Raw genomic sequence first — 26,120 nt, forward strand, 5'->3', positions numbered from 1 at the left:
AGTGTCTGAACTCCCACCCAAGATCCACTCCCCCACCAAAAAAAAAAATAAAAAAAAATGATACGCTCATATGCATATATATTTCACAGAAAATACAGTGCAACATTTATTGTAAAGTGCCAGTTTACAAAAACAAAATAAGTTAACCACTTGCCGACCGCCGCACGCCGATGTACGTCGACAGAATGGCACGGGCAGGCATAAGGGCTTACATGTACGTCCTTGCCTGCCCACGGGTCGGGGGCCCGATCGGGCCCCCGCCCGGTGCCTGCGGCAGTCGGTATTCGTTCGGGAGCGATCCCGGACGAGGGGACGGCCATTCATTCATGGCCACCCCCTCGCGATCGCTCCCGACGAATGAAAATGTCCGGTGACATCACTTCCTCTCCTGTAATGTAAACACAGGAGAGGAAGTGATGTATTCTCTCCTCCGTGTCGGTATTTTTCGTTCCGGCACCGAGGAGAGAGCATCGGTGAGTTGCACAAGCACTACACTACACAGTAGAACATGCCAGGCACACTCACACCCCCCCTTTACCCCCCGATCACCCCCCAATTACCCCTGCCCCCCCAGTCACAGTGACACCAATTGCTTTTTTTTTTTTTTTTTTTTTTTTTTTTTTTTTTGCATTGGTGTCATTTGTGACTGTAATAACTGTTAGGGCAGTTAGGGTTAGCCCCCTTTAGTTCTAATGTGCCCCCCTAACCCCCCCAATAAAGGTTTAACCCCGTAATCACCCCCCGTCGCCAGTGTCACTAAGGCTGGGTTCACATTGCAGCGGTTTATGAGAACGAATGTGATTCGCACCGCACTGCAGTGCAAATCACATCCGATCTCTGTGCGATTCGAGTTCAGCCATACAGATAGTATGGCTGAATTCGTGTCGCACCCGCCGCACTCGCCGCAAATTCGCACGGGACCCTTTTTTTGGCCCGCAGCAGAATCGGATCGCATGGGTGTTCACACCATGCGATCCGAGTTTGCAGATCGCACTGCGATATGCGAACTGATCTGGGGGTGTCATTAACATTTCACTGACACTCCCAGCAGTTCGCATAGGGCAGTGTGAACTGCCGCCGGGAGGCATGCGATGCGGGAACCCGCCACGGATTTGTGGCGTTCCCGCATCGCTCCAGTGTGAACCCAGCCTAATAAGCGATCATTTTTCTGATCGCTGTATTAGTGTCACAGGTGACGCTAGTTAGGCAGGTAGGTATTTAAGTTCGCCGCAGCTTTTCATAGCGCCAGGGACCCCCATATACTACCGCATAAAGCCCCCTGATTTCCCCCTAGTTAACCCTTTCACCAGTGATCACCATATAACTGTTACAGGTGACGCTGGTTGGTTAGTTATTTTTTTATAGTTTCAGGGCACCCGCCATTTATTACCTAATAAAGGTTTAACCCCCTGATCACCCGGCGGGTGTCATTTGTGACTGTAATAACTGTTAGGGCAGTTAGGGTTAGCCCCCTTTAGTTCTAAGGTACCCCCCTAACCCCCCCAATAAAGGTTTAACCCCGTGATCACCCCCCGTCGCCAGTGTCACTAAGGCTGGGTTCACATTGCAGCGGTTTATGAGAACGGATGTGATTCGCACCGCACTGCAGTGCAAATCACATCCGATCTCTGTGCGATTCGAGTTCAGCCATACAGATAGTATGGCTGAATTCGTGTCGCACCCGCCGCAAACTCGCACGGGACCCTTTTTTTGGTCCGCAGCAGAATCGGATCGCATGGGTGTTCACACCATGCGATCCGAGTTTGCAGATCGCACTGCGATATGCGAACTGATCTGGGGGTGTCATTAACATTTCACTGACACTCCCAGCAGTTCGCATAGGGCAGTGTGAACTGCCGCCGGGAGGCATGTGATGCGGGAACCCGCCGCGCATTCGTGGCGTTCCCACATCGCTCCAGTGTGAACCCAGCCTAATAAGCGATCGTTTTTCTGATCGCTGTATTAGTGTCACAGGTGACGCTAGTTAGGCAGGTAGGTATTTAGGTTCGCCGCAGCTTTTTATAGCGCCAGGGACCCCCATATACTACCGCATAAAGCCCCCTGATTGCCCCCTAGTTAACCCTTTTACCAGTGATCACCATATAACTGTTACAGGTGACGCTGGTTGGTTAGTTATTTTTTTTATAGTTTCAGGGCACCCGCCATTTATTACCTAGTCTCACTAGTGTACCCCTAAATTTAGGGGTGTCTACTTTCCAAAATGGGGTCATTTGGGGGGGGTTTGTGCCATCTTGGCATTTTATGGCTTTCAAAACTGTAACGCCCTTAGAAATCCTGAAGGCAGTGCTTGGTTTTCGGGGCCCCGTACGCGGCTAGGCTCCCAAAAAGTCCCACATATGTGGTATCCCCGTACTCAGGAGAAGCAGCAGAATTTATTTTGGGGTGTCATTTCACATATGCCCATGGCATGCGTGAGCAATATATCATTTAGTGACAACTTTGTGAAAAAAAAAAAAAAAAAGTTTGTAATTTTCCCGCAACTTGTGGCAAAATATAAAATATTCCATGGACTCAACATGCCTCTCAGCAAATAGCTTGGGGTGTCTACTTTCTAAAATGGGGTCATTTGTGGGGGTTTTGTGCCATCTTGGCATTTTATGGCCTTCAAAACTGTAATAGGTAGTGAGGAGTGAAGTCAAATATTTACGCCCTTAGAAAACCTGAAGGCGGTTCTTGGTTTTCGGGGCCCCGTACGCGGCTAGGCTCCCAAAAAGTCCCACATATGTGGTATCCCCGTACTCAGGAGAAGCAGTAGAATTTATTTTGGGGTGTCATTTCACATATGCCCATAGCATGTGTGAGCAATATATCATTTAGTGACAACTTTGTGAAAAAAAAAAAAAAAAGTTTGTAATTTTCCCGCAACTTGTGGCAAAATATAAAATATTCCATGGACTCAACATGCCTCTCAGCAAATAGCTTGGGGTGTCTACTTTCTAAAATGGGGTCATTTGTGGGGGTTTTGTGCCATCTTGGCATTTTATGGCCTTCAAAACTGTAATAGGTAGTGAGGAGTGAAGTCAAATATTTACGCCCTTAGAAAACCTGAAGGCGGTTCTTGGTTTTCGGGGCCCCGTACGCGGCTAGGCTCCCAAAAAGTCCCACATATGTGGTATTCCCGTACTCAGGAGAAGCAGTAGAATTTATTTTGGGGTGTCATTTCACATATGCCCATAGCATGTGTGAGCAATATATCATTTAGTGACAACTTTGTGTAAAAAAAAAAAAAAAAAAAAAATTTTTTTTGTCATTATTCAATCGCTTGAGGCAAAAAAATAAAATATTCAATGGGCTCAACATGCCACTTATCAATTTCCTTAGGGTGTCTACTTTCCAAAATGGGGTCATTTGGGGGGGTTTTGTACTGCCCTGCCATTTTAGCACCTCAAGAAATGAGATAGGCAGTCGTAAACTAAAAGCTGCGTAAATTCCAGAAAACGTACCTTAGTTTGTAGATGTGACAACTTTTGCGCAAACCAATAAATATACAATTATTGACTTTTTTTTTTACCAAAGACATGTGGCTGAATACATTTTGGCCTAAATGTATGACTAAAATTGAGTTTATTGGATTTTTCTAATAACAAAAAGTAGAAAATATCATTTTTTTTCAAAATTTGCGGTCTTTTTACGTTTATATCGCAAAAAATAAAAATCGCAGAGGCAATCAAATACCATCAAAAGAAAGCTCTATTTGTGGGAAGAAAAGGACGCAAATTTTGTTTGGGTACAACATTGCATGACCGCGCAATTACCAGTTAAAGCAGCACAGTGCCAAATTGTAAAAAGACCTCTGGTCATTTACCAGCAAAATGGTCCGGTCTGAAAGTGGTTAACTTGTCAAACTAACAGAATAATCACCACAATGGGTGATGTTTCCCTCGATCGATTCCTCCCACTGACACCAATGATGGGGGACTATTCCTTCCACCACAGAGCAGGTGTTCCCATCAGAGTGCCCCCCATTAGAGAGCAGGTATCCCCATCAGAGAGCCCCCCCCCATCAGGGTGTCCCCAGAGTTCCCCATCAGAGTTGTGACCGAGCCATCAAAAAGTAGAAAAACGTGTACCTGGATGAGTCCTTGACGAAGGAGCATGCTGCAGGGGGGCAAAACCCGGGCAGAGGAACTTGCTGATGAGGGTGGGAAGCATAGGTGATGTCATTGGTTGTTAGGAAAATGGCGGTTCTAGCAGCCAATGACAGCCGGGATCTAGCGCTGCAGATTGGCAGGCGCAGTCCTGTATAGTATAACGAGGCTGCTGGAGGAGGAGGACCGAGGGAGGGGAGGACGCCGACCTTGACTATGCGGCGATGCTGGGCATCGCCGCTTAGTGAAGGATCGGCTTGGGCCAGGCGGCTCTAGTCCTACAAAGGGAACGGCATTCCTGCTGAATCATGACACACCGCCTTTCATGCTCCATGATACTATAGTAATTCATGGAGATTGCTCCTTGTTCCTTTATTACTAAGTAGTCCATTACCTTTGATCCATAGGTGGTGTGTTTTATGCTTCAAGGCAACATTGTGAATAGTCAGAGCCCATTCACACAGGGGCAACTCCTGATCCGACTTCAGGTCGCCCCTAGTCGCCTCAGGTCGGACAACATTTAAAAAGCAATGTAAGTGAATGAGAGCCGTCTTAATGCACACTACTGAAGTCGCTCCGACTTCAGAAAAGGTTCCTGTACTACTTCTATCCGACTTGTAGGCGACCGGTACCCATTGATTTCAATGGAGGTCGCCTCCAAGTCGGATCTCCGTCTATACGGAGGCGACTCTGACAGAATTATCAGCTCTCAAGGGGGAACTCCACGCCAAATTTCTGAAAAAAATTTGGCGTGGGTTCCCCCTCCGAGAGCATACCAGGCCCTTAGGTCTGGTATGGATTCCAAGGGGAACCCCCTACGCCGAAAAAAACGGCGTGGGGGTCCCCCTCAGATCCACACCAGACCCTTATCCGAGCACGCTACCCGGCCGGCCAGGAAAGGGGGTGGGGACGAGCGGGCGGCCCCCCCCCTCCTGAGCCGTACCAGGCCGCGTGCCCTCGACATGGGGGGGTGCCTTGGGGGAGGGGGGGGCGTGCGGCACCCCAAAGCACCTTGTCCCCATGTCGATGAGGACAAGGGCCTCTTCCCGACAACCCTGGCCGTTGGTTGTCGGGGTCTGCGGGCGGGGGGCTTATCGGAATCCGGGAGCCCCCTTTAAGAAGGGGGCCCCCGGATACCGGCCCCCCACCCTATGTGAATGAGTATGGGGTACAATGTACCCCTACCCATTCACCTGTGAAATAAAGTACAAAAAAAAACACAACACAGGGAAAAAATATTTTATTGCACAGCTCCGGGGGTCTTCCGTCTTCGGGGGTCTTCTCGCCGGACTCCTCCGCTATCTGTGTGTAGCTCTTTTGCTAGCGGAGGAGTCCGGCTTTCTTCCTCCCCGCCGCCGGCCTCTTCTCCCGACTTCGGGGGTCTTGTCCCCCCTCTTCGGTTCTTCTGCCGGGCCACCGCGCCTTCTTATAGCTCTTTTACAGGCGGTGGCCCGGTCTTCTGACGCCGCCGCCGCCGCCGCCGCCTTCCGTTCTTCTCCTTCTTCTTCTCCTGGAGGTGTTGACTCGACGAGCTCTCCGGCCACAATGCCAGGGACGCGCTCCGCTGCCACTTATATAGGGACAATGGGGCGGTGTCACATGGGTTGATGTCACATGGTAAGGAGGCGGGGTCACCATGTGACATCAACCCATGTGACCAACCCATGTGACATCAACCCATGTGACACCGCCCCATTGTCCCTATATAAGTGGCAGCGGAGCGCGTCCCTGGCATTGTGGCCGGAGAGCTCGTCGAGTCAACACCTCCAGGAGAAGAAGAAGGAGAAGAACGGAAGGCGGCGGCGGCGGCGGCGGCGTCAGAAGACCGGGCCACCGCCTGTAAAAGAGCTATAAGAAGGCGCGGTGGCCCGGCAGAAGAACCGAAGAGGGGGGACAAGACCCCCGAAGTCGGGAGAAGAGGCCGGCGGCGGGGAGGAAGAAAGCCGGACTCCTCCGCTAGCAAAAGAGCTACACACAGATAGCGGAGGAGTCCGGCGAGAAGACCCCCGAAGACGGAAGACCCCCGGAGCTGTGCAATAAAATATTTTTTCCCTGTGTTGTGTTTTTTTTTGTACTTTATTTCACAGGTGAATGGGTAGGGGTACATTGTACCCCATACTCATTCACATAGGGTGGGGGGCCGGTATCCGGGGGCCCCCTTCTTAAAGGGGGCTCCCGGATTCCGATAAGCCCCCCGCCCGCAGACCCCGACAACCAACGGCCAGGGTTGTCGGGAAGAGGCCCTTGTCCTCATCGACATGGGGACAAGGTGCTTTGGGGTGGGGGGCCGCACGCCCCCCCCCTCCCCCAAGGCACCCCCCCATGTCGAGGGCACGCGGCCTGGTACGGCTCAGGAGGGGGGGGGCCGCCCGCTCGTCCCCACCCCCTTTCCTGGCCGGCCGGGTAGCGTGCTCGGATAAGGGTCTGGTGTGGATCTGAGGGGGACCCCCACGCCGTTTTTTTCGGCGTAGGGGGTTCCCCTTGGAATCCATACCAGACCTAAGGGCCTGGTATGCCCTCGGAGGGGGAACCCACGCCAAAATTTTTTTAGAAATTTGGCGTGGAGTTCCCCCTTGAGCTCATTCTCTGCTTGGCCGCGGCAAAAGTCGCCTGGCCTGGGGCGACTTGTAAGTCGTCCCAAGTCGCGCTTGAAGTCATCACAAGTCGTTTTGAAGTCGGGCTGTGATCTTAACTCAAGTCGTGTCCAAGTTGCCTGACTCAAGTCGCCTACAAGTCGTGTTGCCCCTGTGTGAATGGGCTCTCAGTGATTTTAATATTGTTTCAAATGTATTTTTGTAAATAAAAATGTAAATACATTACTTTAAGTACGTAGTTAGTGTTGTGCCTACAAAGTCCATCATCCAAATTCCTTTCTCAATTTCTAGTACCTGGGTCTCACATTATATGGAGGCCTGTGAATGGCCATAATTGGATATTGAACATAGGGAAGTTAGTATTATTGTACATTGTACTAACAATGTGTGCTTAAGTGACTGAGTGCTATTTTAACATTTCTGTGTCAAAGGTGGCCACCCAAATATCTGGAGCCCATAACAGGCGATCTATCTGTCCCAATTGGATTTCCACCAGCCTAAAGGAAGCAGGACAGTGCCACCTTCAGGTCTGTAGACAAATTGCAGCCCAACTCTTGTCTTCAAACCCAAACTCCTTTTATTTGCTTCCTTTTGATCTGTTAAATATTTAATTAAAAATGTTTACTTATATCTGTTCAAAAAAATGCAGAAAAAGATATTTTGACGCTGTCAGAAATGCAAAGAGCTCATAACTTCCTGCACTCTTTGTCTATGCGGCACTGTTATCAGTTAGCAATAGTTTCACTTCTTTCTGTGAGGACTACAGAACATCTCACAGGGACACAGATAAAAAAAAAAAAAAAAGACAACCTACTCTGACTAATTGACAGAAATGTAGGAGGAGTGGATAAACTATCCAACATTTTACTGGCCCGACTATCATCTAAAAGTCAGACCAGCTGGAAGGAGGAAGTGCATCAAAGCATCCATTTGTTACAAATTCTTTTCAGAAAGGCAATCTGAGTCTAAAAGGTCATTAGTATATTTCAAATACCAGAGGCCCTCATTACATTAACCATCTATCCATACCTGAAAGACAATAGAGTGAATCTATTCTTGGTCTGACAAGGAAAGAACCATTTGGTTGGGACAGGAGGAGGGTCTCCGCCTCTGCGCGATACACGTCAGAAAACCAACTGAGAAGAGAAATCAATAAGTGGCCAAAGCATACCAACAAACACAATGTGCATACTGGGGTCTGATATTCTACTACTAATCACCCGGCTAGGTAATCTTGGAGTTTCATTTCAGATAGTAAAAATTTAGCTATTGCTGTTTTTCTAATTCATCAATGTGAGTGGTTGTTTCCTTCCAATAATTATGATTTTTATTATATGGCTCTGTGGTTTCTTTTTTTTGGGGGATTGACCATATTAAGCCTGCATGGAGGGGCTCTAATATGGTAAGAGAACTCTCAAAGAGAGAAACTCAGTGGATCTACTTGACAGATAGCCTTACCCCTAAAGGTTTAAACATAGATCTAGATTTAGTGTTGAAAATATTTTTATTGGTGCTTTTCAAGAAAAAACAGTAAAACAGTAAACATCATGAGATAAATGTATGCAAAGAACAGTAACAGAAATACATTTACGGGAGGCCAGTCAACGACTGTCGTCCATAGCTGGTCCCCGTCAGTAAGCTTGGAGAATTGGAAAGAGAACCTATTCTCTGATCCACGAGGTTATACCAATGAGAGATGCTCATGGGTTACTACATGAGGTAATGTGTAATAAATAACATAAAGGAGACAGAAAGAGAGAGAAGAGAGGAAAGAGAAGAACAAAACAAAGAAGGAACAAGGTGGTAGAGGGGTGAACAGAACAGCAGGGAGGGGGAGAGGGGGTAAGGGTTATGCACAGGGGGGTAGGGTAAAAGGGAGCCCAGAGTGTCCCTATGTGTTCGAGATTTTGTTCAACAAAGTGTCAGAGGAGGAGAAGCAGAGCCAGATCGACCATTGGGTTATAAATTTGGTGTATGTGTCATTGTCCAATGCCAGCATCTCCTCCATTCTCATGGTATCATTCATAATTGATACCCACCGTGACAATGGGGGAGTATTCTTTGTCTTCCAATAAGCGGGTATCAGTTGCCTAGCAGAGGACATAAAGAAACAAAGCAATCTTTGCCTCTGCGTTTTTTTAGACTCGGGCAGTATGGAGAGTAATGCAATTTTCGGAGAAATAGGAACTGGTCTATCAGCTATAAGATTATAACATTCAAAAACCTGTGTCCAGAAGGGGCGGATCCTCTCACAGTCCCACCAGACATGCATATATGTTCCGACTGAGGTTTCACAGCACCAGCAAGTGGCTGGTGCAGACGGGAAGATTTTTTGCAAAGTTGCAGGGTCTCTGTACCATCTGGACAAGAGCTTGTAGTTCTTTTCTTGAGAGTAGCAGGAGATGGTTGACTTGTGCGTGAAATGAAAAGAGGTTTGCCATTCCGGCACAGAGATGTCTTCACCCAAGTCCGCAGACCACATCCTAGTGTAGTGCGGGAGTTGATCTTGTGCTAAAGTCGGCAGTAAGTTATATAAGGAGGAAAGGAGGTGTTTGGGAGTTTCTGGAAGCGAACATAGTTCCTCAAAGCTGGTATGCTTGCGATGTATTTGAGAGGAGGAGTGTAGGTGTTTGGTAAATTTGGACATATGTAATTCTGTGAGCCAGTCTCCAGTGCCTGCCGGAGGGACCGGAGTCCCCTGCGAGGAGTGTACAAATGTGTAAGCTTGTGGCCACTCCGTGCGTTTAAAGGACCCTAGGGAGGCTGCCCCTATACCTTGCGGAAGAGCGGGATGGTCAAAAAGGGACGTGAGGGGGCCTGGGTCAGAGGAAAGGGTGATGTTAAGTCCTTTCCTATACCATAGCTTCAAGGAGGCCAAAGTCAGTGGGGATAAGGATGTCAAGCGTGTGTAGTCTTGTTTGTAACCCCATAAAAGAGCCCGGAGGTCTACAGGAGAGAGGTCTTGTTCAATGGTCACCAAAGCCTTGCAGAGAGGGCGGGGGAACCATTCTAGGATGTGAGCCATATGAGCAGCTGTATGGTAGGTCTCAAAATCAGAGAGACCTGTTCCTCCCATTGTCTTCGGAAGCGTAAGCAATTTAAATTTAACTCTGGGAAGTCCCCGGTTCCACATGAATCTGGTGGCTAGTGAGCGCAGGGAGGTAAAAAATGATTTGGGGACGTGGATGGGAACCGTTTGGAATAAATACAGGAATTTGGGTAAGGTGTCCATCTTTAGGGTATTGATCCTTCCGAACCATGGCAATGAAGACCCACCCCACTCCTCAAGGTCTTTCCGTATTCGGGAGAGTAGAGGAATATAGTTTGGGGAGAACAAGTTAGCTAGATTTGAGGGTATAATGATCCCTAAGTAAGAGATCCCCTTGGTCTGCCATCTAAATGAGAAATTAGATTTTAGAAGGGACAGGGTGGAGGGGGTGAGGGATATGTTAAGGGCTTCCGTCTTGGTTATATTAATCTTACTATGGGTGCCAAAACGTTGGAATTCCCTAAGCAGGGATGGCAGTGAGATGTGTGGATTCTGGATATACACTAAGAGGTCGTCGGCATACAGGGAAAGTTTGTGGTGTGCAGATGGAGTTTGAATACCGACAATGGAGGGGTTTTGACGTATGGCGCAGGCCAGATGTTCAATTATGATGACAAAGAGGAGGGGGGACAGGGGGCAGCCCTGCCTGGTGCCATTTGCAATGTCAAAGGGAGCCGATGTGGTACTGTTGACTAGGACCGTAGCTGAGGGTCGGGAATATAGGGACATAACTTTAGAGATGAAGGGAACTCCGAGGCCAAGCTGTTCTAGGGACAGCTGTAGAAACCTCCAGCTGACCCTATCGAAGGCCTTTTCAGCGTCGAACGATAAAAGGCAAGCTTTCAGGCCTTTACCTTGGATCAAGGATATAAGGTGTATCGTTTTGGTGGTGTTGTCCCTAGCCTCTCTACCAGGGACAAACCCCACTTGATCATTATGGGTAATTTTAGGTAGTAGAGGGGACAAACGGGTAGCTAGAACTTTTGCGAATAACTTAATATCTATGTTAAGTATGGAGATGGGCCTATAGCTGCTGCACTGGGATGGGTCCTTGCCTGGTTTAGGGAAAATAGAGATGTTGGCAGATAAAGATTCTTTGGAGGGGAGGTTGAAACTGTCCACCGAGTTAAAGGCCTTTGTCAGAAGGGGTGCAAGTTGGGGGGCAAAGGTTTTGTAAAACTGGGGCGTAAAGCCGTCAGGACACGGGCATTTGCCCACTTTAAGGGCTTTGATGGCCTGTAAGAATTCAGAGGTAATCAGGGGCTCATCGAGGGCTGTCGCGTCTGCTTTGTCAACAGTAGGTAGGGCAGTCTCCAGAATATAATCTTGTGTGGGGTCGTGAGAGGGGGGGGGACCGATCGGAAGGGGTTGCGCACGGAAGGTTATATAGCTGTGCGTAGTATTGCCTGAAGGATGCAGATATCCCAGAGGTGTTAAATGTTTTCGTTTGATCCGGTTGAACGATAAAGGGGATAGAATGTCGTGGGGGTCTAGGGTGAATGATCCTAGCCAGGTGCTTACCACATTTATTCGCCAGTGAGTAGAAGTGGTTTCGTGCTTTGTCCCTGGCGATTAAGGAGTGTGCCTCTAGGAGCTGGAGTAGGTCTCTGCGGGCATTGGAAAGCTGAACAAAAATAGCAGGGTCTAGTTCTCGTTTTGTGGAGGGGTTCGAGTTCAGCTATTGTAGTGAGGAGTTTGCGTATGTCATTAGCTCGGGCCTTCTTAAGGCGAGAACCGTGCTGTATAAGGGTACCCTGTATCGCACATTTGAGTGTGTTCCATTGGTTTAAGGGGGAAGTCGTGTCAGCTGAGTGGTCACCTATAAAGTCTTTTATGGATTTAGAGACATCTGCTACACACACAGTGTCCCGTAGCAGATTATCGTTAAGTCTCCAGCTCGCATAGATCTAGATTTAAACTGCTTCATAAGCGATTATTAAATGTATGGAGTAGATATTGGTTATGATATGTGGCCAGTGGCCGGAAGCAACATAGTGTGCGCTGCGTTCCAAGGACCTAGTCGAGTTACCGGAAGGAAGCAGTGCTAAGCGGTGAGTGGACTGTTTGTATTCCCACAGCTCGGCTATTTCCTCCGATCTCTTTGGACGGACTTTGAAATAGACTGATACATTTGACATCAAGCTATTCGGGCAAACTTCGGAACCAGTTCTAATATTTGTAAACCAGTCTGGAGAATTTTTAATATTTTAAGATTTTAAATTTATATTTTTTGGATATGCTTAATAAACAGTCAAAACGGATCTGCCCTATGTGGAGTGTTATTTCTCCTTATGTGCCTGGATTACCTGATCCCTGGAGACTCAAGTTGTGGTAGAGGCTGGATATCGCTGATGATGTGAGGCTTATTAATTTCATTGAAAACAAAAAGAAGGGGCCTTCGCGCTACTACAAATAGGGTATATAAATACCTCTTTAACTATTCAATATAAATAAATATAAAAAAGTAATAAATAGTCACAAGGTGCACGTGCAAAAAATAAGGTGCAAAAAATGCAGCAAGACAAGATAGTGAACACAAACTACCATATAAAGTAATAAACAAAAAAAGTCCTGCGCAAAATATGCCAAAATGATAAAGTCCTGAAATTGATAAGTGCAAGAAAACGTGTAAATAGATCAATATAGGTGTAAAAAAAAGTCCATATAATCATAAACACCAGCGATTGAAGGATAAAATGATGAACAGACGGTGATATAAAATCCAGTACGTCCTACGGCCACTCCCTACGCGTTACGTCAGACCATGAAGAAGTCACGTGGTCTGACGTAACGCGTAGGAAGTGGCCGTAGGACGTACCGGAAGTACAGTAGGACTGGCGGAAGACGCCACGCCACTTCTTTTATCTTCTTTTATCTTCTCTTGCTGTGTGTTTTTTCTTTTAAAATGTGAGAGTCCGATTATGTTTTTTACATTAATAAATTGATTATTTTTAATATACTACACCATTGGAGCCTCCTCTCTCTCTCTCTTCCCCCCCCCCCCCTCTTTTTTTGAGCCATTCATCACGGATTATGTTGTTTGGGTTATTATTATAAATACATGAGCTACTAATGGCCCTCCAGTGGCCGGATATAGAAATCATCTCCTATCTGGCACAGTAAAGGATCCCTCTGGTGGCTGAATATGAGGAGTGAAGTGGGATACCCCCTGTTTTTGTGATGAGCCTGGTTTTCTCTTTTTTTTAAGGTGAGAGTTCTGAGAGCCCTTACTTCTGGGATTTTATATCACCGTCTGTTCATTTTATCCTTCAATCGCTGGTGTTTATGATTATATGGACTTTTTTTTACACCTATATTGATCTATTTACACGTTTTCTTGCACTTAGCAATTTCAGGACTTTATAATTTTGGCATATTTTGCGCAGGACTTTTTTTGTTTATTATTGATTTCATCATTGTAGTGAGTTTGAACCCCAAAGGGGTTGGTTGGAACACGGCGTGGAAGATTGCGGTGATAGGTGCACTCGCCGGCTGTGTGTTCTTTTCTCTGTAGACCCACCGATTAGACTCATCACGAATTACAGATACTGTCTTCACATTTACTTTATTTGTTACAGACTTTATCACTCACAGCCTTTCTGCCATTATAATTTCTGTGTATTTTATCATATATTAGTGATTCAATAAAGTATCTGTTGACCTGAGCGCCGTTTTGATTGAATATTTTAAAACTGCTTCATTGTGTTAAGCAGCGAGAATTGTTTAATCATAGATTATCATCTGTTGATGTGCTTTTTTCCACTGCCCCTGAACTCATCCAATGTTATCTTATGTGTAAATGTACACAGGTTCATGTAATGTCGTTTTTAGGCAGTTGAGTTTAGAGGTCTTTTTTGGAAAGCAAAAAAAGAGTTCAGATGCTGAGTTTAGAGGCATTTCAAGCACCAAACGCTTCTAAATGTGGCTAAACGCGGTAACTCACGTTTAGCCATATTTTGTTTTACAGGCGTTTATCATTTTTGCCTATTTGAAAAAAAAAAAAAAAAGCTTCTAAACGCAAACTCGGCTAAACACGGCATGTAAATGCGGCAAAACGGACGTTTCAAATGTGGGTTACTATCTGTCAAGTTAATCGTTCAGGAGAGGTTGTAAAAACGTCCCATGTACATTAAGCCTGATGCCTTGTACACACGATCGGAAATTCTGACGGAAAAGGTCTGATCGGATTATATTGCCGGAAAATCCGATCGTATGTGGGCTTTATTGGACTTTTTCCATCCGAAACTCAGACGAAAATAATTTGAGAGCAGGATCTCAAATTTTCAGACAAAAAAAAATCAGATCAGACTTTTTCCGATTGTTTGTAGAGAATTCCGATCGAACATGCGCAGATCAAATTACGAGACCAAAGCTATTGGCTACTAGCCTCAATGTAGTCCCGCGGTAACGAACGAACGTCATCACGTTCCGAACGATCGGATTTTCCAACAGCTTTGTCCGACCGTGTGTATGCAACACCAGTTTCGGACAAAATCCGTTGGAAAAAAATCAGACAGATTTTGTTGTCAGAATGTCCGACCGTGTGTGCAAGGCATTAGGCCTCTTTCACACCATGGTGCAGAGACGTCAGTTTTTCTGCACGCGTCCTGCAAGGGCAAAAAATACTAATTGTTCTCTATGTGCCCCATTCACACTACAATTTACAGATTTCTTTCTGTGGAGAAATCTGCAACGTGTATGCAGTTTTTTTGCAGAGAAAAAAAAACTGGCATGACATCAATGTTGGTGTGAATAGAGCACATAACTGACATGCATGATCACTGTTGTCAATGTGCATAAGAACTGACTGAAACGCGTTTGTAAAATGATGTCTCTGCAAGTGAAATCTGCACGGTTTTCCCATCAGTTTTCATGCAGGTATTGTGTGAACGAGCCTATTTGAGGGGGACTTGCTTAAATTTTGAGGTGAACTAGACTTGTGCACAACGGAAAATTTCGTTTAGTTTCGGTTCGTTGTCATTCGTAAAATACATCATTTCGTTCTATTATATTCGTTATGTTACGTTAATACGTTTTCGGATAATTCGTTATTATTCGTAGAGTGTCGAATTCATTTGTTCGTATTCGTAGAAATTCGCTATTTATGTATGTATAGACATTCGTGATAATGATTCGTAGTTTGGAAAGTCGTTTATTGAATCTTTTAACACACACAATGACAACGTCTCTTCTCCTCGGCTCAAATACAACACAACACCCTTCTCACTCAGTTCTCAGGAATGCACGTTGCCAGTAATCCATCCTCCGGCACAAAATTAATTAGCTGATTGGACTATAAAATTTACTTTGAGCTGACCTTTTGTTTCATTAGAGCTTTAAAGAATTACCGAATTCATTTGAATTCATTTGTTATATTTCTTTCGTATTCGTTGTTGTTCGTTATTTTTTTATTCGGACATTCGGATGCATCCGAATGTCCAAAAGATGCAAAATTCGGCCGAATTTCGATTCGTTACGAAACAAATTGCACAAGCCTAAGGTGAACCATCTTTATCATTTAAGGTGGATGATCGTAACCATTTACGGTAGGCTATCATAGCAACTTCTCAAATCGATTCTCATAACTTTTGTGATGGAACCTCTCGTAGATCTTGGTTTGCAGAGCCTTACCAATTAAATAATTAAACATTATAATGTGACTTAAAAAAAAAATCATCCTCCACCCCAAGGTCCAAATCGATCTGTGTGACCTACCTCTGCTCCTCCAACGACTTCTCCCTGACCAGATGATCACAAGTCACATATCCCCTTATAGCATCTCCTCCAGTCAAATCCACCTTGCTCACCAGCCAACGATTATTTTCCATTGAATGGACTCGGAATTGTTCCTTGGCTTTAATACTGATCTCATCCTTACCCGTGGCTTGCCAGTCTTTTACACTCACGTATTTGTCAGAAATACCAAACCGTTTGTGATTACTAAAAGAAAAGAGCCACACAACAATTAAATGGTTTCTACTGGATGACCAAACAGAACAATCATGAATTAGACTTTTTTTAAAAGTTGACTAACAGAATACATATATGGAGATTTGATGAAAAAAAAATATTGTGCAATCCAAATCTTCTTGATCATTATGGAAGAGCCCTGGAGCCATCAAAAAAAATAATTCAGAATTCTGAGTTTGAATCTCAGAATTCTGACTTTGAATCTCAGAATTCTGACTTTTAATCTCAGAATTCAGAATTTCTTTTTTTTTGATGGCCCCAGGGTTCTTCCATATGATCATAGATAGGCTTGAAAAAAAAAAATAACCAATAATCCCAGGACACCCAACTGATACCATTAGCTATAAAAGCCATTATGTACTGTCTGTACCCAATCCAGCCATTGTACTGAAAGGACTGGTTATGCTTTCCCCTCCTTGGCAACGCAGAATGGCCTTAAACAAAATACTGGAGAAGGAGAGTGCTTGGACGGGGGTTCTGTTCATTATTTACCCTCCCTCCAGTGGCAAGAAAGAGCAAATTAAGCAGCTTCTTATTAATTAATTTGAGGATTGGCTTTGGTGAACATTACTCTAATATCTTTCTTTCCACAATATTCTGAAATGAAGGTCGTTTATTAGCCTCCTCGTCCCAACATTCCAGCATTAATCTGTAGATGTTACTTGTGCATAGTGGTGGCATTGGCAGTCTGTATCCCTTTTTGAGCTTTGTTGCCAGCACCGTGGAAGTTAGACCTGCAAATGAAAAGAGAATTAATGGTAGGAGAGTCAACCCCTAGCTTCTTCGATGTTCTGTATTCCTCAATAGCCTTCTCTTCCTGCCATGGTTCATTTCACCTGGGAGCTTCAAGCCTGGCTGCCTGTGTCCAGACCTGGGAACTTGGTGCAGAGATCCCCCACAAAGAGTCCCCAAAAGGGAAGGAGCAGCAGCAGACTGATGGACCATACCTCTGCCTAATTTGTTACAGTGATGTAAACGTGCAATAAGGATTAAACATAAATTGCTTTGCAAAAAATTCAATAATTCTTGCATCTCCTATAGCAGTCGTCTCCAAACTGTGGCCCGAGGGCCGGATGCGGCCCTTTGCTTGCCTTTATCTGGCCCTTGGGATACTTTTCCTCCCACTGACCCCAACAAAGGGACATGATTCCTGTTACTCACACCAACGATGGGGCACTATTCCTCCCAGTGACACCAACAATGGGGCACTATTTCTCCCACTGACACCAATGATGGGGCACTATTCTTCCCCCTAATGCCAAAGATGCATGGTTTACTCCCACGGAAGCCAGGACAATTTCTACATCCAATGGCCACAGTCCGGCCCCCCTAAAGTCTGAAGGACAATAAACTGGCCCTTTGTTTAGAAAGTTTGGAGACCCCTGTTCTATATAATAATTTCCTGTTTGCCTTATTTGATGCTTTTAACGCTTGAGGGTCCAGAGTAAGAGTAGCTTATCCCGGGTAATCATGGGAAGATATCTTTTTTTTTTCGGGGTGGGGAGGGGGTGGTGTCTGCTGGTAGATGGAAACATCTAAGCCAAGAGAAGGGTATTACCTTTATACGGATGCTGCCCCAGTGTGAAAATCTCATACAGGACAATTCCGAAAGACCACACGTCAATTTTATCAGAAAATTCAGAATACGCTAAGACTTCTGGAGGCATCCATCTTACTGGAATTTCATATGTGTTTTCCATAGGTTGCTTTCCCTATAGAAAGAAGGTGAAGGTACAGAAACATTTACGGTAATTGGATGAATCCTGAGCTCTTATTTGCTCCAGTCCTAAAAGTGTTGTACAGGCAAAACATGAACATATTGGCAACACATTGCTCAGTATAAAGTGCTGTAAGATCCTTTCTAAAGATTTCTTCTGAAATGAGGGCTTGAAAAGCACCTGTAGATCATTTACATATCACTCCTGGTAGTAGCATGCAGAAATATGGGTTGCAGAGAGATTGATCAATAATATATGGGAGTCTAGGAACCCTCTCTTGCAAAAATCTCAGTCACTGACTGGCCAATAGTATATGGGGGTGGGACATCCTCATAGCTCCCAACCGTCCCTGATTTGGGGCAATGTCCCTCTGTCCCTCATTCCTCCTCATTTGTCCCTCATTTTTTGGTCTGATCTATATAGTTGCATATAAAATGCACTTTTTATCTTTCAAAAAGTGTTTCCCAATTCCCAGTGCTAAACCTTTGATCCAAATTCTAAATTGGTGCATTTGTAAATTTTTAAAAGATAATATAACCCTTTCATGACTAAACCTATTTCTGACATTTGGTGTTTACAAGTTAAAATCCATATTTCTTGCTAGAAAATTACTTAGAGCCCCCAAACATATATATATGTATATTTTTTTTTTGCAGAGAATCTAGAGAATAAACTGGCGATTGTTGCAGTATTTTATATGGCCCACGGTATTTGTGTAGAGGTGTTTTAAACACAACTTTTTGGGAAAAGGGACACTTTCATGAATTAAAAAAAACGAAACAGTATTTTTTTGTATAATGTGAAAGATGATGTTACGCCAAGTAAATAGATACCAAACATGTCACGCTTTATAATTGCCCGCACTAGTAGAATGGCGACAAACTACGCTACCTAAAAATCTCCATAGGCGACACTTTACATTTTTTTTTTTTTTTTTTACGGTTACCAGGTTAGAGGTACAGAGGAGGTCTAGTGCTAGAATTATTGCTCTCGCTCTGACGATCGTGGCGATACCTCACATGTGTGATTTGAACACCGTTTACATATGCGCACGCGACTTCCGTATGTGTTTTCTTTGCTGCGCAAGCTCGCAGGGACGGGGGCGCTTTAAAATTATTTGTTTTTTCTTATTTATTTTTAGATTATTAAATTGTGTTTAAAAAAAAAAAACATTTTTGATCACTTTCATTGCTGTCACAAGGAATGTAAACATCCCTTGTGACAGTAATAGGTGGTGACAGGTACTCTTTATGGAGGGATGACCCCCGATCCCTCCTTTGCACTTCAAAGTATTCAGATCGCCATTTTCGGCGATTCTGAATACTGTATATTTTTTTAAAACCAGCGCCATCGGCAGCTGAGTAAACGTTGTGACGTCGCTTCCGTGTTTACACTCAGGAGACTGGAACAAAGCCGTTTCTGGCTACGTTCCAGTCTGTCACTAGCCGCCGGAAGAGCCGGATAGTCGATTGGGTCTCCCGGTGGGACGGGGAGGACTGGTCAGAGCGGCGGGAGGGGGGGACGTCCCCTCCCGCTACTCCGGGATTACAGCTGAGCGGCTTTCAGCCGCATCGGTTGTTATCCCTGGAAAGCCAGTCGCCCGTTCTAAACAATGGTACCAGGATGATGCCTGCAGCTGCGGGCATCATCCCAGTATAACCCTGGAAAGCCGAGGCCGCACATCTGCATACGCTCGGCGTATGAGGGGATAAAGGAATAGTAGCGGTAAAAAAAAAATTGTCTTGAGGCTTTAACCTTTTGTTTTGGTCAATTCTCCTTTTAAGGGGGTGTGGCAGGGGCGTGTCCTATGTCTACTTACGTGTCCCTCATTCCCATATCAAAATGTTGGGAGGTATGCATCCCTCCTGCATAAATGTGAGATGCAAAAAGACCAGCCAATAGTATAGGGTGGGTAGAACCTCCCTGACCATGCTTTAGATTCTTAACTTGGCCTCTCTTATAGGCAAAAATGTGAGTCACAAAGAGATTGGCTAATGCTATATGGTGGGGGTGGGGGTGGGGGGGGGGATCTCCCTCCTGAAGAAAGAATCCATTTAGCATTTGAGGCTCATTCTTTTTTTATCAGTGAAACCTTTTTGGAAAGTCCAAACTGGGAGACTTTGCAAAGTAGATTGTAGCCAACCAGGATATTGCGGCCACTGAGGTCAAGATGGCAAACCCATTTCACTTCCAGGTAGGCCATTGCATCTGCCACTTGCTGCGCTATGTACATGAGCTCCGCTTCCTCTAAATGAAGCCCTTCTTCACCTGTGGAGAAATGAGAGGAAGCAATATAAATGGAGAACTTTATCTTTAAGCATCAAAAACAATTGTAAATTAACCGCTTCCAGAGCAGCCGCCGCCGCAGTTATACAGCGGCAAGTTGGCTCCCCTGCACCAGCCGTCGTAGCTGTACATCGGCTCTTCAAGGCGCCTCCGGCGGCATGCGCACCCAAAGCGTGTCCCTGGGGCCGATGCGAGTGCTCGGGGAGCACGATGACCGTCGGACACTCACAATTGCTCGTTACAGAACGAGAATGGGGATGTGTGTGTGTAAACACACACACAAATCCCAGTTCTCTCAGCGGAGAGGAGACAGATCGTGTGTTCATACTAAGTATGAACACGGATCTCTCTCTTCCCCTAGTCAGTCCCATCCCCCCTACAGTTAGAACACACCTAGGGAACACAGTTAACCCCTTGATCGCCCCCTAGTGTTAACCCCTTCCCTGCTAGTGTCATTTATACAGTAATCAGTGCATTTTTATAGCACTGATCAATGTGTAAACATCACTGGTCCCAAAAATGTGTCAAAAGTGTCAGATTTGTCCATCGCTAAATATCGCAGTCCCCATAAAAATCGTAGATCGCCGCCATTACTGGTAAAAACATAAATAATAATGCCATAAATCTTAGATCTCCTTAGAGATCTAGGGCCAATGGAAGGAACCACAGTGATCAGAGGGGCCAGTAATCTCACACTCCCAGAAGTGTGTAGGATTAAGAGGATTCAACAGGCACTGTAACGTGTGTAAAGAGTGAAGATCAGGGGTGTGGGTGGCAGGACAGGTAAGTACAAATTCTCTCCTTTACAGGTGGTAATATTTTTTTCCAATATTTGAATTTGCATCAGGGTTTCCATCATGTAAATCTGCCCTTTTCCAAAGCAGGACAAAGCAACACGTTTACTCAACTGCCACCTTCCCAAGCTACATGGTCCTTCTGCTCCTCTTTGCTCCCAGTGAGTGTTCCATGCTCTAATGAATTTCGATTAGGAATGAGGGAGGTAATATTGGCAAAATCGTGTTTTTTTTTGTTTTGTTTTTCTACGGAATTACAAGTTTTATCTTTTGTGCTTCTTATCTTTTCATTTTTTTGTATTTAGTCATTACTTGTGTACTGTTGTTTGTTTTGTTTACTTATTTTCTCACTGTCTGTTTTTTCCTGTGAAAAAATTTAGAGTAATGAGGATAATGAGGGGCTGTTTTCTGGAATAAGAAGAGGTCCAAAATAGGTGAAATGAGCTGTAGCCCACAGGACCCATGCAAAGCCCGTTGCACCATTTAAAAAACGAAAAAAGCACCTAAATGTCTCCTTACCTAATGACACCAATGTGTTTAACCAATATCATAGTTGCCAACAGTCCCGATTTTCCCGGGACAATCCCGATTTTGGGACTCTCGTCCCGGTCGGAGGCCGCCCCGATTCTGGATTTTGCCTTTTGTCCATGGAAAAATGGGAATGTTTGGTTCTGCAGCAGTTCTGGCTCCAACAAAATGGGCGCCGGCACCGCTGCAAGAGCTTTCCCCTTGTGTTAAGCTACATCTCCTTTCGTTCGTTGTGTTTGGTGGAGAGGGGAGGGGCCGATCCGTGCAGCCAATGAATCGGCTTCTCTTTTCACAATTCTCCAGCTGGGGTTAGCTGCACGGATTGGCCCCACCCCTCTCCACTGAACACGAGGAACAAGGGGAGATGTAGCTAGACTGCAGCCAGCACTCTGTCTGCAGCCAACACTCTGCTGGGGCCACTGATTTAAGAGGCACTCCACTGGGGGAACTGATTTAAGAGGCACTCCACTGGAGACACTGACCACTGGGGACACCTGATGCAAGGACGGACTCTACTGGGGACACCTGATGCAAGGACGGACTCTGCTGGGGACACCTGATGCAAGGACGGACTCTGCTGGGGACACCTGATGCAAGGACGGACTCTGCTGGGGGCACCTGATGGCATCTGGTGGCAGGCGACATGGCAGGTGACACGCTCAGGGGTCCCACTGATTCTGGATTATGCAATATAATAATACAAATAATGTGCTTTAATCACCCTGACAAACAACAACCATGGTGCTGGGATGATTGAAGCGCTAACACCAGGTGTTTGGAGTATCTTTATTTGCTGATTTGTTAAACTCTGGAATACACATTTCTGTTGTGGTGTAGGATCTGGGCCTGCTGTCCCTCCATCCCTCTTTCCTTCCTTCTCTCTCCTTCCCTCCTTCTTTCCTTCTTTCTCTCTCCCTCCCTTCCTCTTTTCCCCTTTCTTTCTCCATCTCTCATTCATCTCAGACTCTAACCACACCCCCATTTGAACCACGCCCACATAAGCCATGCCCACTATTCAGGTGAACCACGCCCGTTTTTCGACGCAGCACACACAGCATTTTCTTTTTTGCTATGTCACTCCTACAAATGCATGCCCCGCCCCCTAATTATAATAAGACTCCGTCTACAGCCAAAAAAGTGTCCCTATACATTTTTTGTACAATGTTGGCAACTATGCAATATGGAGAAATTTCACTAAATTATCCATATTTTTAAAAATGTGTATTATCCCTACATATAAGGCTGTATACAATTTTTAATACGTTAATAACTCTTAGGCCGCGTACACACGCGGGGACTGTTCGCTCAACTTTGTCCGTCAAACAGTTTCAGCGGACAGTCCGCTCAAAATTAGCATGGACGGACTTGCCCACACACGACGAACGAACAGTCCGCTGAAACCGTGCGCGATGACGTGAACGGCACGTACGACGGGACGAAAAATACGACGTCCTATACACTGCAATGCAAACTTCGGCGTGTAAATCCTTTCTGAGCATGCGCGGAACTTAGTTTGACGAACAAGCCTACACACGAGGGGACTGTTCGCTGAAACAAAGTTTCAGCGGACAGTTTTTCGGAATTTCCGAAAAACTTTGTTCAGCAGACTGTCCACTGAAACTGTCCGCTGAAAGCCCAATCACGAGCGGACTGTCCGCCGAAACACTGTTCAGCGGACAAAGTTGAGCGAACAGTCCCCGCGTGTGTACGCGGCCTTACGCTACTGTCTACCCACCTCTCTTCTGTTGCCAATAAAAACTCAGCCCACTGTCCAGAAAAAAGTATCTACTTTTCCAAAAACACGGTATCAGTATTTGCTACACAAGCCACTATGTACTCAATGGTTATTCAAAATGACCCTTTCACCTCAGTCTGTAGTCGTTATGGTACGGTCACCCACTGCGCATGCGGCGCGCGCTGTGACTGGCCGCGCAATCATTTGGGACCTGTCACGTGTCTCAGATGATTGACAGAGGGAGGGGAAAGAGGCGATCTCCCTTCCTGCGCTGAGGGTGTGACGTCAGGAGCCCAGGCACTGGAGGAGGTAGATTTCGAGGGACCACATAGCAACAGGGAAAAAAAAGGTAAGTAAAAAAAAAATATGTTTCCAAAATTATTATTTTTTTAAGTACATTAATGCCATTTTTTTTTTTTTGGGTGGAACACCACTTTAAACTCAAAGGACAGGCCTCCTCCAACAATAACAACAACGTCATTGTTTGTAAGATACTTTCAAAGGGTTATACTCATTTACTGACCATGCAAAAAGGTTTGAAGGTCTCCTTTCTCCATGAACTCTGTGACAACATAGACGGGATCCTGTGTTGTACACAGCGTGTACAGTTTGATGACATTCCTGTGACTTAGCGTCTTGTGAATCTCAATTCCGCTCATGAAGTTGTTCTTTTCAAAAAACTCTGTAGGGTGAGATGGAGAACAGGATAGTGAAATAAGAACATGCTCTCAGAAAACTCAGCCTCTGACCATCTCCTAAAGTATGTCTGCAGTCTCTGACCATCTTCTGGAGTATGCCTGCAATCTCTAATCATCACCTATAGCATGTCTGCAGTCTCTGAATATCTCCTGTAGCTTGTCCATGGTCTCTGATTGTTTCATGTACCATGTCTACAGTCTCTGAATGTCTCCTGTAGTATGTGTGCAGTCTCTGACCATCTCCTGTAGTATGTCTGCAGTCTCTGATCATCTCCTGTAGTATGTTTGCGGTCTCTAATTATTTCATGTAGCATGTCTGCAGTCTCTGACTGTCTCTTGTAGTATGTTTGCAGTCTCTGATTATTTAATGTAGGATTTCTACAGTCTGACTGTCTCCTGTAGTATGTCTGCAATCTCTGAACATCTCTTGATAGAATGTCTACGGTCTCTGGAAGATTTATGTGGCATTACATTTGCTAATAATTATGTGTGGTCCTTGGGTGACCTCAGTGGCTGCACTATTACCCCCCATTCTAAGTATGCCACTGGTGTGGCCATGGATACAGTGGATTACACACAATTTGGTGAAGGAAAAAGGAATGAACACCTGACTTCAGTACATCGGCAGTGTTTGCTGGATAGCATTAGTGACTTTAGGTTGCTGATAACAGCCAATCACACACCTTCAGATATGGTCTGGATGAGGACTTTTCTGTCTCCGTCTGCCCATTTTCCCTCCCAGAGGCAGATCTCAAAAGTCTCAGCCTTATTGCTTTTCACTTTTTTCATTAATGTAAAATCTGCCAAGGGCTTTTCCCAGGTGTCCTCCGATTGGCTGGGAACCTGCAAAAGCAAAATACCTGTGATCAGTACACATAAAGTAGATGTAAATCCGTACCCCGGAATCTCATAAGATCTGTCACATGTTTATGTAATTTCACAAGTAATTTTAGTCTTTTAAAATCTGCAGCTTTCATTATAACATCTGGTGATCCTGCCATGAAGGTGCCTGTTCAGGCATTTCCCTTTTATAAGGTGACAACGCTGTTTTTTTTTTTTTTTTAGATCCGATGTCACCGTGTCACAGGAGTTTCCAGCGGAGACTAGAAGTAGCGTGTGAACACACATTACACAGACATGGTCCACTGTTATCACCATCAGGTAACCCACCCAAATGCCATGCATGCCTTGATTTCCTCCCACAACCCCAAACCATACTGGTAGATCATTTCAATTCCAGGCAGGTATGTGTGTCTAGTTGACAGTGACAAGGATATATTAGATTATAAGGTCTTTCCACACCGAGGCTGATGTACAGTAAATGGTTTCATGCTCTTTTTAACGTTCTCTGGGATATGTCAGTTTCCTATTAATTGATCAGTCAACCTAATAATTATATTTAGTTATTGATAGATCCTGGCAAGCAGAGTCAAACCCTGGTGTGTCTTTTTCTATGTCTTTCCTATATGTCTTGGATACTTGGGCAGATATGGTGATAATGGACACAGCAGGTGTACAGACCCAGGAACTCAGCACAGAGATGGTGGTAACCCCTTATAATTGGCACTGCAGATGCCCAAACCCAGAAACTCAGCACTGGGATGGTGGGAACCCCTCATAATGGGCACAGCAGGTGTACAGACCTGGGAACTCAGCACAGGGATGGTGGGAACCCCTCATAATGGGCACTGCAGATGCCCAAACCCAGAAACTCAGCACAGGGATGGTGGGAACCCCTCATAATGGGCACAGCAGGTGTACAGACCTGGGAACTCAGCACAGGGATGGTGGGAACCCCTCATAATGGGCACTGCAGATGCCCAAACCCAGAAACTCGGCACAGGGATGGTGGGAACCCTTTATAATGGGCACAGCAGGTGTACAGACCTGGAAACTCAGCACAGGGATGGTGGGAACCCTTCATAATGGGCACTGCAGATGCCCAAACCCAGAAACTCAGCACAGGGATGGTGGGAACCCCTCATAATGGGCACAGCGGGTGTACAGACCCAGGAACTCAGCACAGAGATGGTGGAAACCCCTCATAATTGGCACTGCAGATGCCCAAACCCAGGAACTCAGTACAGGGATGGTGGGGACCCCTCATAATGGGCACAGCAGGTGTACAGACCCAGGAACTCGGCAAGGCATGGTGTGAACCCCTCATAATAGGCACAGTAGGTGTGCAGATCCAAGAACTCGAAGAAGGGATGCTGGGAGCCCCACATAATGGACACAGCAGTTGTGCAGACCTGAGGTCTCAGATTAACTCTCTAGCTTCTATGAAAGATATACATTTTGGGTGGGCAGATAATAATGAGGACCAACCACATATGGGAACTAACATTTACATTTTTGCACCTGTACTTGGCTATTACTGGCATTGGGACACCAGTTAAAGTGGAACTTCAGCCATTTTTTCAACTTTCCATCTATTAAGTGCCGGTTCACAGAGGAGCAGCCCGACTTGCAGTGCAAGTTTGTAAGGCGATCTGCACGCGACTTCAGCAGCGGCTTGCAAAATGACTTCTGTATAGAAGTCAACGCAAGTCGCCCTGAAGTCATCCCAAAGTAGTACAGGAACTTTTCTCTAAGTCGGAGCGACTTGAGTCGTTCCTATTAGAATGCTTCCATACTAC

General features: G+C 45.5%; 1 protein-coding gene across 1 annotated transcript in view; it reads right to left on the reverse strand.

Moving 5' to 3' along the window:
- The window catches only part of LOC143936055 (protein-tyrosine kinase 6-like), a 38,907-nt gene that overhangs the window by 12,023 nt on the left and 764 nt on the right, over positions 1-26,120 (reverse strand). Inside the window, exons 2-8 of the mRNA XM_077460365.1 lie at positions 24,165-24,324; positions 23,307-23,465; positions 19,533-19,708; positions 17,281-17,434; positions 16,294-16,456; positions 15,468-15,692; positions 7,733-7,839 (exon numbers count right to left, since the gene is read on the reverse strand). Coding sequence (XP_077316491.1) covers positions 7,733-7,839; positions 15,468-15,692; positions 16,294-16,456; positions 17,281-17,434; positions 19,533-19,708; positions 23,307-23,465; positions 24,165-24,270 — 1,090 coding nt within the window. The 5' untranslated portion in view covers positions 24,271-24,324. The remainder of the gene's footprint in view (positions 1-7,732; positions 7,840-15,467; positions 15,693-16,293; positions 16,457-17,280; positions 17,435-19,532; positions 19,709-23,306; positions 23,466-24,164; positions 24,325-26,120) is intronic.

The sequence above is a fragment of the Lithobates pipiens genome, unplaced genomic scaffold (genome assembly GCF_037356315.1).
Source record: "Lithobates pipiens isolate NorthernLeopardFrog02 unplaced genomic scaffold, aLitPip1_a1.2 Scaffold_28, whole genome shotgun sequence".
Taxonomy (NCBI): Eukaryota; Metazoa; Chordata; class Amphibia; order Anura; family Ranidae; genus Lithobates; species Lithobates pipiens.